Below are 13,482 nucleotides of genomic sequence, written 5' to 3' on the forward strand. Positions count from 1 at the left end.
TAAGAATTTAAAATTTATAGATGAAGGCATTATTTTTATTTTCGATTCAGAAATCATTACCATCTTTCTATGGACCATTTCGAACTCCTTAGTTCTCATCAGGAAAGCTACCGTAATGATGCTCTGAAAAAAAAAAAAAAATCTTGGCCATTTCTGTCAATTATAAAATCTAATTAACATTCAGACGCTATAGCGACATCTATTAACAACTTGTCGAAACCCAAAAGACTCCATTTTCAAACAAATAAATGTTTAAAAATAATAAAATCTTTGGATTTCTTAGTTCGGAAACAGATTCTCTCTTATACCTATTCCCCATCCTTCTAAAATTTGCAAGGAATAAAGGGTGATGAATGCAGAGACATGGGGAGTCTATATAGTTGCACTCCACAACACATCAATTCACCGAGGCAAAGATCAACAAATCTGTCTCCTAGTACTCAATACGTGAGTAAGAACGTAGGTAGATAAAGGCATTATTTTTATATTTCGATTTTATAATGATCTCTGAATCGAAAATAAAAATAATGCCTTTATCTACCTACGATCCTTTATAATACCTTTATCTACATTCTTACTCACGTATTGAGTACTAGGAGACAGATTTGTTGATCTTTGCCTCGGTGAATTGATGTGTTGTGGAGTGCAACTATATAGACTCCCCATGTCTCTGCATTCATCACCCTTTATTCCTTGCAAATTTTAAAAGGGTGGGGAATAGGTATAAGAGAGAATCTGTTTCCGAACTAAGAAATCCAAAGATTTTATTATTTTTAAACATTTATTTGTTTGAAAATGGAGTCTTTTGGGTTTCGACAAGTAATTTCAAATTTATTTGAAATAGTGTCATCAATCATTTTTCTAAGTTCATCTGTTGACAATTGTTTTGTTATTGGTGGTTCTGATATTACAGTAGTTTGCCAACTAATTAAGTTAAAATACTCTTTGGCTCCAAAATTTGTCGTTGGAATTTTAAACTGGCGAATTTATTTGGTTTCTTGGCCGTTCCTAGACTTTAATATGCGCCTAAAACCTAGCTCTCGGATGTGCTCTCGGGTCGTTTATCACCCAACATGGCCACGAGAATATTCTCTGGATGTGCAAAATATCCATTACCTTGAATGACTTTGTTCACTATTTTCTTTAGTTTTAGTGATAAATATTGCGAGCATTGAATCACATTCAATAAATGAATTGACCCATATTTAACTTCTGGATTTACTGTGATTAAAAACCAAGTGGGAACATACACCTTTTGCAGATAAGTTGCCAAAATATTTAGATTGTAGATGCCAATCTACTTGGATTTAAAGTTCCTACATAAAGTCGTAGTATTCTGTTTGCTGTTGTAATCCACCTCGAATGAACCATATTTCCCGGTTATCGATATTTTAAGCTCTCTGATATGGTAATAATTACTTACAGCTTTGCCTATTTCGTACAAATATTTTTGTCTGTAGGTACTTAATGTATTAACATCTACTTCAGGAAGTTCACTTCGAATTTTTAGAAATTCAAAAACAGGTAGGGTTTCACAAGTTTCTAAAAGCTTTCCTATATCACCCGAAAATCCGGTAGGTCCTGCGGTTACTCCATCTAAATACTTCATCAAATGTCGCAATGGCAGCTCGTTTCCATGTAAAAGACAAATGAACCACTGTAATGGTTTCTTAATTTAAAGTTCTAATTTGCGAATGGCACCATTGTGAACGCCAGTATTTACCGCTGTTCCGTTGCATCCACTTGCAACTAAAGTCAAAAAGTCACATTTAGATTTTAAGAAATTGAATAAATTGTCTCCTATACTTTCTGCTGAACCAGATTTTAAAGTAGTAAGATGTCCAAAATACTTAGAGTTTGGTTCTGAAACTAACACAATATGTTCTTCGGTTATGGTTCTCTTTAGTGCTCGATTCTCAACTTGGATTTGAACTAACGTTTTATCCTTACGACCATCAAAATAGATACCGTGCAACATCTTTTGGTCTTCTTTATAAATTAAAGATTTTCTAGTTCTTCTTCGTTCTCTTCTAGTTTTACTTCTGTCGACAATATTTTGACTTTCAACATTTGTTACCATTCCCATATCTTTAAGCACCGAACTTACTATAATAGCAGCCAATCTGTCAGAAACGCCAGTTCTATCACATGCTTGTGCTAAGCTTGGTAGCCGAATTCGCATTTGCTTTGTTTTTAGTGGAGTGCAAAGTTTTGTATCCAAAGTTACACAATCATGTAATTTTATATTTGCTCTTTTTGGTAATTTCAAATGTCCACTTGTTAAACTGCTCTTTGGCGATGTACTCGTAGAAGTTAAACTTTCTATTTGTCTTCTATACAATAATCGTTCACTTTTTTTAGTCGACAAAATATCAATTGAACCAATAACCATTTTTCTTTCGGATCTTTGATCTTACAAAAATTTTCGTTCTATTTTTGGTATTTTTTGTTTGCAAGTACACGATGAAAAATTTACATATTTACAAGCGCAAATGTCAAATAACATATTTTTGTGCATTTTGCTTAAAATCGGCTATAATATTATCTTTTTAAGTGCATCTGTTATTCTTGATTTAATGGGTTTTTTGATGTTTCGTAATTTTTCGTAATATTTTTTAATTAAATGTAGTATTTGTTGATCGGTCACTGTTGGTAATGCTGCTTTGGTCCACATTAATTTGACTTCCGCCTTCCGCCATCAAAATTGTGGCTATATTACCTAACAAACCATAGTTCAAATTTAGTAAGTACGTTATTACAATTTAAAAAATATTACCTAATGACGGTTCTGCTTTATTTGGAGATGCTTCTTGTAATGAATGTTTTATCCATAAATTATTTTTCCATACATCTGCGTAAGTAGGTAAAACATTGTCTTTTAATTGTGAGGGGGCACCAAATAACACACATTCGGTCTTTTTTCTAGTGTTTGCCATGTTTACATGTTAAAATTACGTTTTTTTTTGGTTTATTAAATTTCCACTAATTCACAAAGAACAATACAAAACAAGTTGTAATTTAAGGATTTCACACAGTTTGCATAAAAATACGTGCAATACTGACGCTAGACCACCTCAAACTGGTTTACTTATAAGCACGTGCATGACCGACCGAGAAGAGAAAGCGTCTATTCACAAATGTGGGTGGGGGCACCACTAAATAACATCCGATTGAACAAAAATTTTAACACAACTTAAGATTCAGTACTAGACCACTTTTCCGCATATAGGCAAATTATTATTTGAAAGTTGATTTTTCGTTCCACCCTAATGCCCGTACCATCTTAACCTGTGCTCTCTCACTATAGCATCAATAACTGCCACCCCTAGACTGTCCCTAACATACTCAATTTTAGTTTTAAAAATTTTTTGTCACTACACTCATCCATCTAAGCAACTTAGTAGAATTTTCCGTTCAGGTCTATTGGAATATTTCTATCACACAATACACCACTCGTTTCCTACCACTTCATCCATTCTACCCAAATTCTACTGCATGGTTCTAAAGATTAAACATTAAGTCCTGCTGCAATCCTATTTTCACATGTAATTTATTAGTCTATCCCAGTCCTGTCCTGTCCTAATACTAGTTCCCAGCAAACAGACCGACGTGTTAATTACGTGAATTTTGGGTACATTTGTCACCAATATACGTAAATTGCTTACGTGAATTTCACGTGAAAATTTGGTTGGAATGTCACATTGAAAATACGTCTTTAAATTACGTGAATAACTCGTCTTCATTAGACGTGTTATTTACCTTAAATAGCAATAAAATGTTTCGGGAAATTCACGTTGCAAATACGTGTTGATTAACGTATCTTTTAGGGAATGTATATATTAGTATTCACGTGAAAGATACGTCCTCGGTTCACGTAAATAATTCGACCTTAATTAAATTATGAATCACGTAATTATTATATCCTCATAATATGATATAAATAAAACAAGCATATAAAGTATTAACAATGTATTTATTTAGTAGAATTTAGAGACTTTAAAACGTTTGTCCTGTATAATTATTATACAAGATAATGAACCAAAAATGGTACCGACCTAAAGACACCTTAAAAAATTTGCCAACATAAAACACAACACATGTCACTTTTTATTTCGAGGAGGACACTTCGACACTTTCTTGTTTTTTCTAATTGCATCATGGCACTTCAACCCTCGAGCAGTGAGGTAAACGTTAATACGAAAGACATTATTATACATAAACCCGCCTAAAATAAAACTAGGAAAATAAAGCTCTTCACGTTTCACTTTTTGTTGTGAGAAATGTGAGAAGCCAAGCCAGAGAAGCTGATAGAAGATATGATCATCGATTATAAAAATCGATTATTTTTAAATTACAGTTAAGCTATTCTACTTACTTTAAATTAGTATTACGAATTTTCCTTTTGTTTTTAAATTTCTTCTACTATTAACTAATTGGTCTTACTAAAAATCTATTTCAATACCAGAATAATATAAAAAAATAGTCCTATCGAAACGTATCTATTATTCGATAAATTTTGTGACGTGATGGTATTTAAAGGAGGAGAAAGGCTTGGTAGTACTTCATCACCGCGCGCGATTTGAAAATAAGACAACATCATTTTAGCTCCTGTGATATTTTTAAAGAAAAAAATAGCTTCAAATCAAGTTGGATTGAAATAGTTATGCTAAATGATCTTAAAAGCGAAATCATAAACTTTTTGTTTAAATATTGGTATTATTTACATTACTTTTACGTGAAATACATCTAATTTTTCGACGTCCATAAAATACAGTGAGTAAAATTCAAGCGATACGTATTTAACCAACACCGTTGTAAAATTTTTTTTCCAAAATATTTCTCAAAATTTAACCAAAGGAAGTTATTTCTGTTTCGTGATTATTACGTGAAATAAACGTACCTTTGCGATGTAACCGAAATTCACAAATATTATAAAAAACATGTACTATATTCGTTATTATGATTTTATATTATTCTAATGTCAAACATGTATAAAGAAAGCACTAATATATAGGTGAATGATTTGGCACTGAAATACGTTTTTTTCCCGTCATAAATCACCGAGTTACGTATTCGTTGAAATTTGCCGTAAATTTAACGTAATTATCACGTAATTGGGCTCAAGTCTGTTTGCTGGGTTATAACTCCCTCGTACATGTCTCTCCCACATACTCACCGGGAACTTCTTTGTTATTGAACGCTTAGATACCATAGAATCTGTCGAAGAACTCTCATACGCTTAACTTGTTCCTGTCTCCTCTAAAACTGTCCACACTTCTCTAGAGATATTATCTGATCTAACTGATTTATCTTCTTTTATTTCTTGAAGTGCTTAAAAAACTTCCTCGTTTGATACATTGGTGACTGTTGCTGTTATTATCTTCGTTAGCCAAACTAGTTTTTGTCAAATTCTTCGTTTCAAATCTGTTTTGTAGCGGCAGTTTCAAAAATTTTATCATACGCCTAAACTTGCAATTTACTATTTTTATCTCGTATCGTATACTCGTATACACAATATGATGAAAATATTTTGCTTTCTTTCGCTATATTTGGCTATTTTATATATCTTTTCTTTACCCTCCCTGGTATCAAATTGATTGTATATATTTATAAACGCTTCTACTTTAGCTTTTGCTACTGCTACTTTCTTATCTATTGTCTTGCCACTTTTTATATAGTTTTTTTACCCTTTATTTTTCATTAAAGTTCGTTTACCACCAACAGTTCTTTTTTCAAATTTCTTTCCTGGGGTTCTTCCATGTGTTTCAATAATAATAGTATCGTGATACAGGACCTCGATTTTTGACCCTTCGCTTCGTTATCGTACGTAGGTATTCGCTTCGTATCTGGACCTCGATTTTTGACCCTTCGCTTCGTTATAGATCATTAGTTATCTGTACACTAAACAGATACGAAGCGAATACGTTCGATAACGAAGCGAAGGGTCAAAAATAGAGGTCCTGGCCATCTTCCTCCAAGTTGTATTAGAACTTCCTGTCATGTTTCAGACCATTGTGTATATTATTTTTGCCCTTTGTCTTTAATTGTATGCTTCATTTAGACCATCTCGACCTCGGAGGTAAACTACACTACAAAAAAACTGTGTATGTCATTTCGAGCAACTGTGCAGTAGAGCACTTGGATGTTATAAAAATCTGATATATCCCATAATGGTAGGGGAGCCCAAACGGCGATTTTTGCAGTAACTCGAGCGCGTCAGATTATCATATGGGGAGAACCCTGGTACCCTGTAGATGTACCTCTACCATATTATATTAGCTCTAAACACAGGGGAGTTCGTTAAGGGGGTGCCGAAAAAAAAATCAATCCTTAGAAAAACTGGAAATCGTCAGATTAAGATAAGGTAAGTTAAGTATGTGAATAGATTCACGTACCTAGGAATGGATCTGGTTGCAAGCATTGAAGAAGAACCGGAAATAAATAGAAGGCTTGTGCTGGCAAATAAAGCCTATTTCGCGATGGGCCACATATTCAAATCGCGAGACGTACACCGGAAAACAAAACTCCGGGTATATAAAACAATAATCAGGCCCATAGTAAGTTATGGCTGCGAAACATGGGTGGTGACACAGAAATCTGCCAATGCATTAGATGTGTTTGAAAGAAAAGTATTACGTAGGATACTGGGCCCAATAAGTGAAAATAACAACTGGCGAATTAGGTATAATAGAGAAATATACGAGCAATATAGCGAACCAACTCTAGCACAACACACTAAACTGCAGAGATTACGGTGGGCAGGGCACGTGGTCCGCATGCATGAGAGTAGAATCCCCAGAAAATTGCTGAATGCAAGAATGCAGGGAAGAAGACCTGTTGAAAGACCTAAAAAGAGATGGGAAGACGAAGTCGATGAGGATGCCAGGAACTTTCTGGGAACGCGTTCATGGAAAAGAACAGCGGTAAATCGAAATGATTGAAGAAGCTTATTGAAGGAGGTCAAGGCTCGATTTGGGCTGTAGTACCATTGGATGGATGGAAGTTAAGTATGTACATGCAAAACAGTGTATATTTCAAAAATCTGACGATTTGGGCGGGGCGTAAGGAAATGGGTGAGTCACAAAGTTTCACAAGAAAAAAGCGAATATTTCGCGAAATGAACGATAGATCTAAAAACTAAAAAATACGTGCTCAATATTTGTCAAAAATCTATCGAATGATACCAAACACTACTGCCCACGGAGAGGGGTGCCCGCGATATTTCACGAAATGAACATCAGATCGAAGGACTGAAAAATACATTTAAATTCAATATGTTTAAAAAATCTATCGAATGGCACCAAACACGACCCCCACGGAGGTGGGGTGGGGGGTTACTTTAAAATATTAAATAGGAGCCCCCATTGTTTATTGCAGATTCGGATTCCTTACGTAAAAATACTTTCTTTGAAACCTTTTTTCGAATTATGGATAAATGGTTGGAAATGTAAAATTAAATTAAAAATGGAAAGTCCCCACTCCCACTAAAATGGAAAACATTACTTAACTTTTTTTGGTTTTAGAACCCAATACTCTTCACAACCCAATAGGTCCCCAAAGCGCTCGAGTGACTGCACATTTAGCATACTTTCCTCCCCTACTATAACGACCCGTGACGGCGCGCCGATGCGGCTAGTTTGCACGCATAATTAACAATTAAAACACAACGGTCCATAATAAAGTAAGCCCCAATTATAGGTACTCGTCAGAGCCTTGATACTAAATGTTTAAGTTCCAATTTAGGCACTTGACAACTTCAAAAATAATAATTTACATTTGAGTTTTCAAGCCTCGAATATTATGTGTATTTTAACCATACTTAACTGTTGAGAAAAATGACAAGTTCGGGTCGGTGGTCTATATCTATCTCCCTCTACCAGCGCTTAGCTTTCTCTCTCTAGCATATGATGGCAGCCGTCTCTGTGACTGTGTCGTTCCATTACCCTCACCTCTTGGTAGATACGCTCACACTCGCACGACAGACAAAGATAGCTAGAACACTGTACCTACTTGATACTGGCGTCACAGTATATAGAGGTTCCACAGTAAAACCACTTCTCTGTCGGCGCTTTGATCTCAAGAAGTAATACCGGCAGTACGCAATTGGTAATTCACCAGTGGTGGATGCGGGTTTTCCCTGTTAAAATCCGTAGGTTTCTATGCGAATAGCAATGCAAGAGTGGGGCAAAAGCGACTACGACGACTACAGATTTTACTTCCAATTTTTCGGTAAGTGGTTCTACTGGTGCTGGCGTTACACTCCGATATGCATTGAGTGGCATATCACTAGCCTGGTCTATTGTTAACATGTCTCTGATTGTATGACGAAGATAGCAAATGTTCGATTTGGAAAATAACACCACGGACATGGACATGGTGTTCATTTTTTTCGAATCCTGAAAAAACTAATAATATTTTTGAAAAATTTAAACGCGCATATAATGAAAGACTATATTTTTTCCGAGGGAAGAAACTCCCTTATAATAAAGAAAATGTTTCTTTTGAATGATATATTTGAAATTAAAATCACACGAAATTTTCTCTTTTTTTTTCACCCCTGTAACTTATTGAACTAAAAGAAGTTATCAGGGACTTTCGGCCCTCGGCAATAACGAAATCTTTCATTCCGCGTTTAAATTTTTCAAAATACTTATTTTCCTCAAGATTTGAAAAAAATGAATGTATTTAAATTTAAATAGCACTCAAGCCGAAATTTTAATTATAATACATATTAAAAAAAAATATTACTACTATTAGGGGAGTGCAATTAGAACGAAAACATGCATTGTTTCGGAAAAATTCAAACAAGCTTATATTTTTCTAAAACTTTTTTTGTTAGTTTATATACATGTTAAAGTAAAAAGTTCTACTCGCACATTTGGCCGCTAATTGTTTATTAATTGTTTAAACAATAACAATTTTTTGTATAAATCATTTTAATAATATCGTTAAATTCATCATTTTACTTTGATCAAATATGTTTCTATTTTGTTTTTGATTATGCTGAATCCGAATATGGCATTGTAATTTGAAAATTCTTATACAGAAGCTCTTATGCAGTGTGTCTGCGTAGCTTTGAACCACATGGAAAACTTTTTTATTATCAATTTTACGAAAAAAAGTTATTTTTAATGAAATGCTCTGAATAGTCAAACATCTAAAACTCAACCATCAGATATCAAATTTTATTAATTTTATACGAGTTATGTCAAAAATATGAATTTCGTTAAAGAGTAAAGTATATCTACCTTTATATTCCAGCATATCAAAAAATGCTATTATGAAAAGTTGTTTGAAATTAGAAACTATGTCTAAATATACAATTACATCATTCTAATCGAAAAAAAAAATTTAAATTTTTTCTCAAATTACGTATACTTATCACATCATTATTTTATTACAATTATGATAACTATTTTATTATCACTTTTACGAAAAAAAGTTATTTTTCATAAAATGCTCTCCCTGGTCTAAAATCTAAGATACAATCATCAGACATCAAACTTTTTAAATTTTATACGAGGTATGTAAAAAATATGAATTCTTCTTAAGAGTTAAGTGCCTTTATTATTCACAATATTTTAATTAGAATGGTGTAATTGAACACCAAAACAAATTTTTTAATTCCAAACAACTTTTCTTAATAACAATTTTCGATATTGTGAAATGTAATGGTACTTTACTCTCGAGTGAAACTCATATTTTTTGACATAACTCGTATAACATTAATTAAATTTGATATTTGATGATTGCATCTTAGATTATATACGATGCAGAGTATTTTATAAAGAATAACTTTTATTCGTAAAACTGATAATAAAAAGGTTATCAATAGGTTCCAAGTTACGCAGACATAGGTACTGTATAAGAGCTAAAAAAATTTTTTTCCTGAACATTTATTATTGTTGAAACTTATTATTAAATGTATTTTAGGTAAGTTTTACAGAAAAAAGTGTATTGATCACTTTGTACAAACATTTTTTTAGCTGGTAATTTTCGGTTTTTGTCTTACATTTTTGTTATTTTTCTTAAAAAGAAATAGTTTATTTCATTTCTAAAGTAAAATAATTTAGTGCATTTTAGGGACAACATCCTAAGCTTTAAAAAAGCACTTATAAAACTGTAATAGATCTGTTCAAACTTGAGTAATACCGTCTTAAAGTGATGGTAATTCTATAAAACTTCGAAGATTTCAAAAATTGGATACATTTTTTGAGACGTCATATTATTTGAATTAAATTTTTTAGATTTTTTTTTAATGAAATATCATTTATTAAGATGCTTGAAAGGTAAGTTGTGCAAAAATGAGAGTTTTATAGGAAAACTGCATTAGTTACACATTTTAAAATCATTTTTAAACAAAATTCATGTAAGGCTCACTTTCCTCCCACACCGCACACCGTAGTTATGCCCATACATTTTATTTCCTTCTATTATAACCATAAGATAGCTTAATTATTTTTCTTTCATGTTCAATTTGTAAAATTTTATTTGATCAATTAGTTAAACAATTACATTGAAATAACTCAACCATGCACTTCGCCGTACGTTGGTTTACAGTGCGCCAATATTTGTGAGAAGCGTGACTTTAGCGTTATAATTAAAAAATTATAGAAGATACAGATTTAATTTTAGAAAATTCTTTATTATAAGATTTTTTTTGTAAAATTTTCTGAATTTTTCAATGGTCAAGTCAGTTTTTTCTAAAATTTATATTTTCGGAGTTATTTAAAAAAAAACATCTAATTTCGTAGTTCATTTGTTTAATAAAAAATGAAGCACCCACTTCTCGAGTAGAACTTTTTGATATGTTGTGTATTATGTTTCTTAATGAAATTACAAAAATACAAAAAGTTCTATCTTGTTTGATTTTTTCCGAAGTGAAAATCTATTATGCACTCCCCTATATGGTGACATCTACTATCAAGTAGTCAAAGCTTAGCACCAATTTAAGCAGACACTAAATGAAGGAGAAAAAATTGGTATTTTCAATTTTAAATTTTTAAGTTTAGGAACTGAATTTGACGAAAGTCGAAAAGTTGCAATTTAAATTTTCTTGTAAAAAATACATACCTTTAAAACTTTAAAGTGACGTAGGTCGTAGACATGAATAGTGTGTGGCCCTGACACATTTGAATTTGTGTCATGATTGTCATTGTCATGCACTTGTCAAAAATTTGCAATTACACCTAACCTCACTCTTTCCATTGAAGATATTTTGTGTTTTTTCCTTTGGTATTATTTCTTTTTAATAACATGAACGGTGAAGACTGTATCGATAAAACTGACTTCTTTTTAAGAGAAATTCCAGATGTTAAAATTGGGTAAGAAATAATATTTCACAACCTTACATAAACTTATCACTTGCCCTTTTAGCCAAACTGCGCCCCTAAAGAAGAAAATCGTAAAGGAAGAATTGCAGTATCTAACATTGCCTGAACTCATTCAAGAAAAGATATTAGATACATTAAAATACATCCATGGACCTGTAAGTATGACACCTTCTGTTATTGAAGGTTACTCTTTTGTTAAAATGGACAAATCACACTTTAACTATTCTCCAAGGGTATATATTTAAATTATGTTGTTACTGCTACTATAAGGGTGTTACTGTAAGATATGTTCTAAACTGTAAACTCCTTTCGCTGATCCATCTTAACTCTCTAGTAAATTTTTTGCTACCTTGGTTAAATTTTTGCAGCTCTATAGATTCTAAGGTTGTTGTTGTCTAAGTTGTTGCTAAGGTATAGTTGTCATAAATTTGATTTTCACTATAGTCAGAAAAATGAAAGAATACCCATGCTTCATCCATGATATGCATACGAATCAAATCAAAAATTTCTAGTCAAAACAAAGTCTAAACTAAGTTAATACTGAAAATAAACGGATGTGACTACTACCCCACCATATGATTGTTCACTACGTGAGAATGTGTCAAAAAATTTTTGTCATGTTATTCTTTTTCTGATAATATATATTTATTGGTGCTACATGTTACTATTACTACCGTAATGAATTATTTGATATATATTAATAATACAAAAATAATGAGTAAGCAAATATAGTATTATGAATTTCTCCATGTTAAAGTTGCCAGTGGACGTAACTAGTAACAGGAATTTAAAAAATGTCGTTTATGTCAGCTGCATTAAGTGATTAAAATGAAAGTAAACTTCATGAATTCAGATCATTGCAGTCGGAAAAATGAAAGAATACCCATGAACGATCACATCAATCACTTATTTTGTATTTGCTGTCTTCTTCTATAAATAACAAACGTTTGTTATAGAAAATGATAGCAAATACAAAATAAGTGATTGATGTGATCGTTCATGCGTATTCTTTCATTTTCCTGACTGTAGGCATCCAGATCATTTTCCAGACATCTGCAAATAAATGTACATTCGTAAAAATATACTAATCTGTAATTTCATACACTATGATTGAAAGGTCAGAGTAATATGTACACGTTTGGTGAACTCATAGACAGAAGTTAACCATATTGACAGATGATTACTTACAAATTTTATTGACGTATTTTAATTAAATAAATACTTACCAAACCAAAAATACAATATAATATCAAAATAGCTCTTAAAAGAACTAATAAATACTTACCAAACCAAAAATACAATATAATATCAAAATAGCTCTTAAAAGAACTGAATTTATTCAAGTAAATACAACTGATTATTAAAATTTATAAACTCTACCGAACCTAATCCAGTTTCACTGTCAAAGTGACAGAAATCGAATAAGTCAGATTATAGTTGACCAGCGCGAATAGTAGTTTATACAATCATTATCTCTACTCATGTTGAATGTTTTTCTAAGAATGACATTAGAAGTACAGAAATAGTCAAGTGTGAGTTTAAATTTTCTACTAAATTAATATAACTACATTGGACAATTGTATCGCCATCTCACTCTGTCAATTATAAATATGTAACTGCGTATGTCTTGCATAACGTTTTTGCTTTGTAGACAACACTTAATAATCTATCTCTCTCGTTTGTTATTTATAGAAAAACACAGCAAATCCAAAATATGTGCTTGATATGATCGTTCATGGGTATTATTTCATTTTTCCGACTGTATCTATTTTGTTAATGTCAGTCATTTGAGTTTACTGTCCTTATGGCGAGTTTCACCAACATTGAATAGTAGTCTATTCAATAAATAATGTTATTCAACCAATAAAACTGACACATCTACATTTCGCCAACGTCAAATAAGACTTACGCCCGATTTCATATTAAAGCTAAAGTGGACTTTAAATTTAAAGTTGACTAAATGCAATTTTTATATTTAAAGTCAACTTTATAGTATATTATTCAACAAGCATTTAATGATGGTCATTATGAAGCGAGTTTCGTATAGAGTACAAGCTTCATAATGAGAATTAAACGCAAGTTGTACCCACGATTTTTTCTATGATCATACACAAAAAAACTTATATTCAACTTTATTAATTTTGTAACA

The 13,482-nt window shown here is 32.1% G+C and overlaps 1 protein-coding gene across 2 annotated transcripts in view; it reads left to right on the forward strand.

Annotated features, from left to right (window-relative positions):
- The first annotated feature begins 10,263 nt into the window (after nt 1-10,263).
- LOC114334859 (putative ATP-dependent RNA helicase DHX57) overlaps nt 10,264-13,482 on the forward strand; it is a 72,754-nt gene continuing 69,535 nt past the window's right edge. The window contains exons 1-2 of one of the 2 annotated variants that reach the window (XM_050651344.1): nt 10,264-10,289; nt 11,377-11,488. In XM_050651344.1, coding sequence (XP_050507301.1) covers nt 10,279-10,289; nt 11,377-11,488 — 123 coding nt within the window. In that variant the 5' untranslated portion in view covers nt 10,264-10,278. Of the gene's footprint in view, nt 10,290-11,152; nt 11,325-11,376; nt 11,489-13,482 lie in introns of those variants that run through there. The other variant, XM_028284975.2, reaches the window with a different exon arrangement.

This window comes from Diabrotica virgifera, chromosome 5 (genome assembly GCF_917563875.1).
Source record: "Diabrotica virgifera virgifera chromosome 5, PGI_DIABVI_V3a".
Lineage (NCBI taxonomy): Eukaryota > Metazoa > Arthropoda > Insecta > Coleoptera > Chrysomelidae > Diabrotica > Diabrotica virgifera.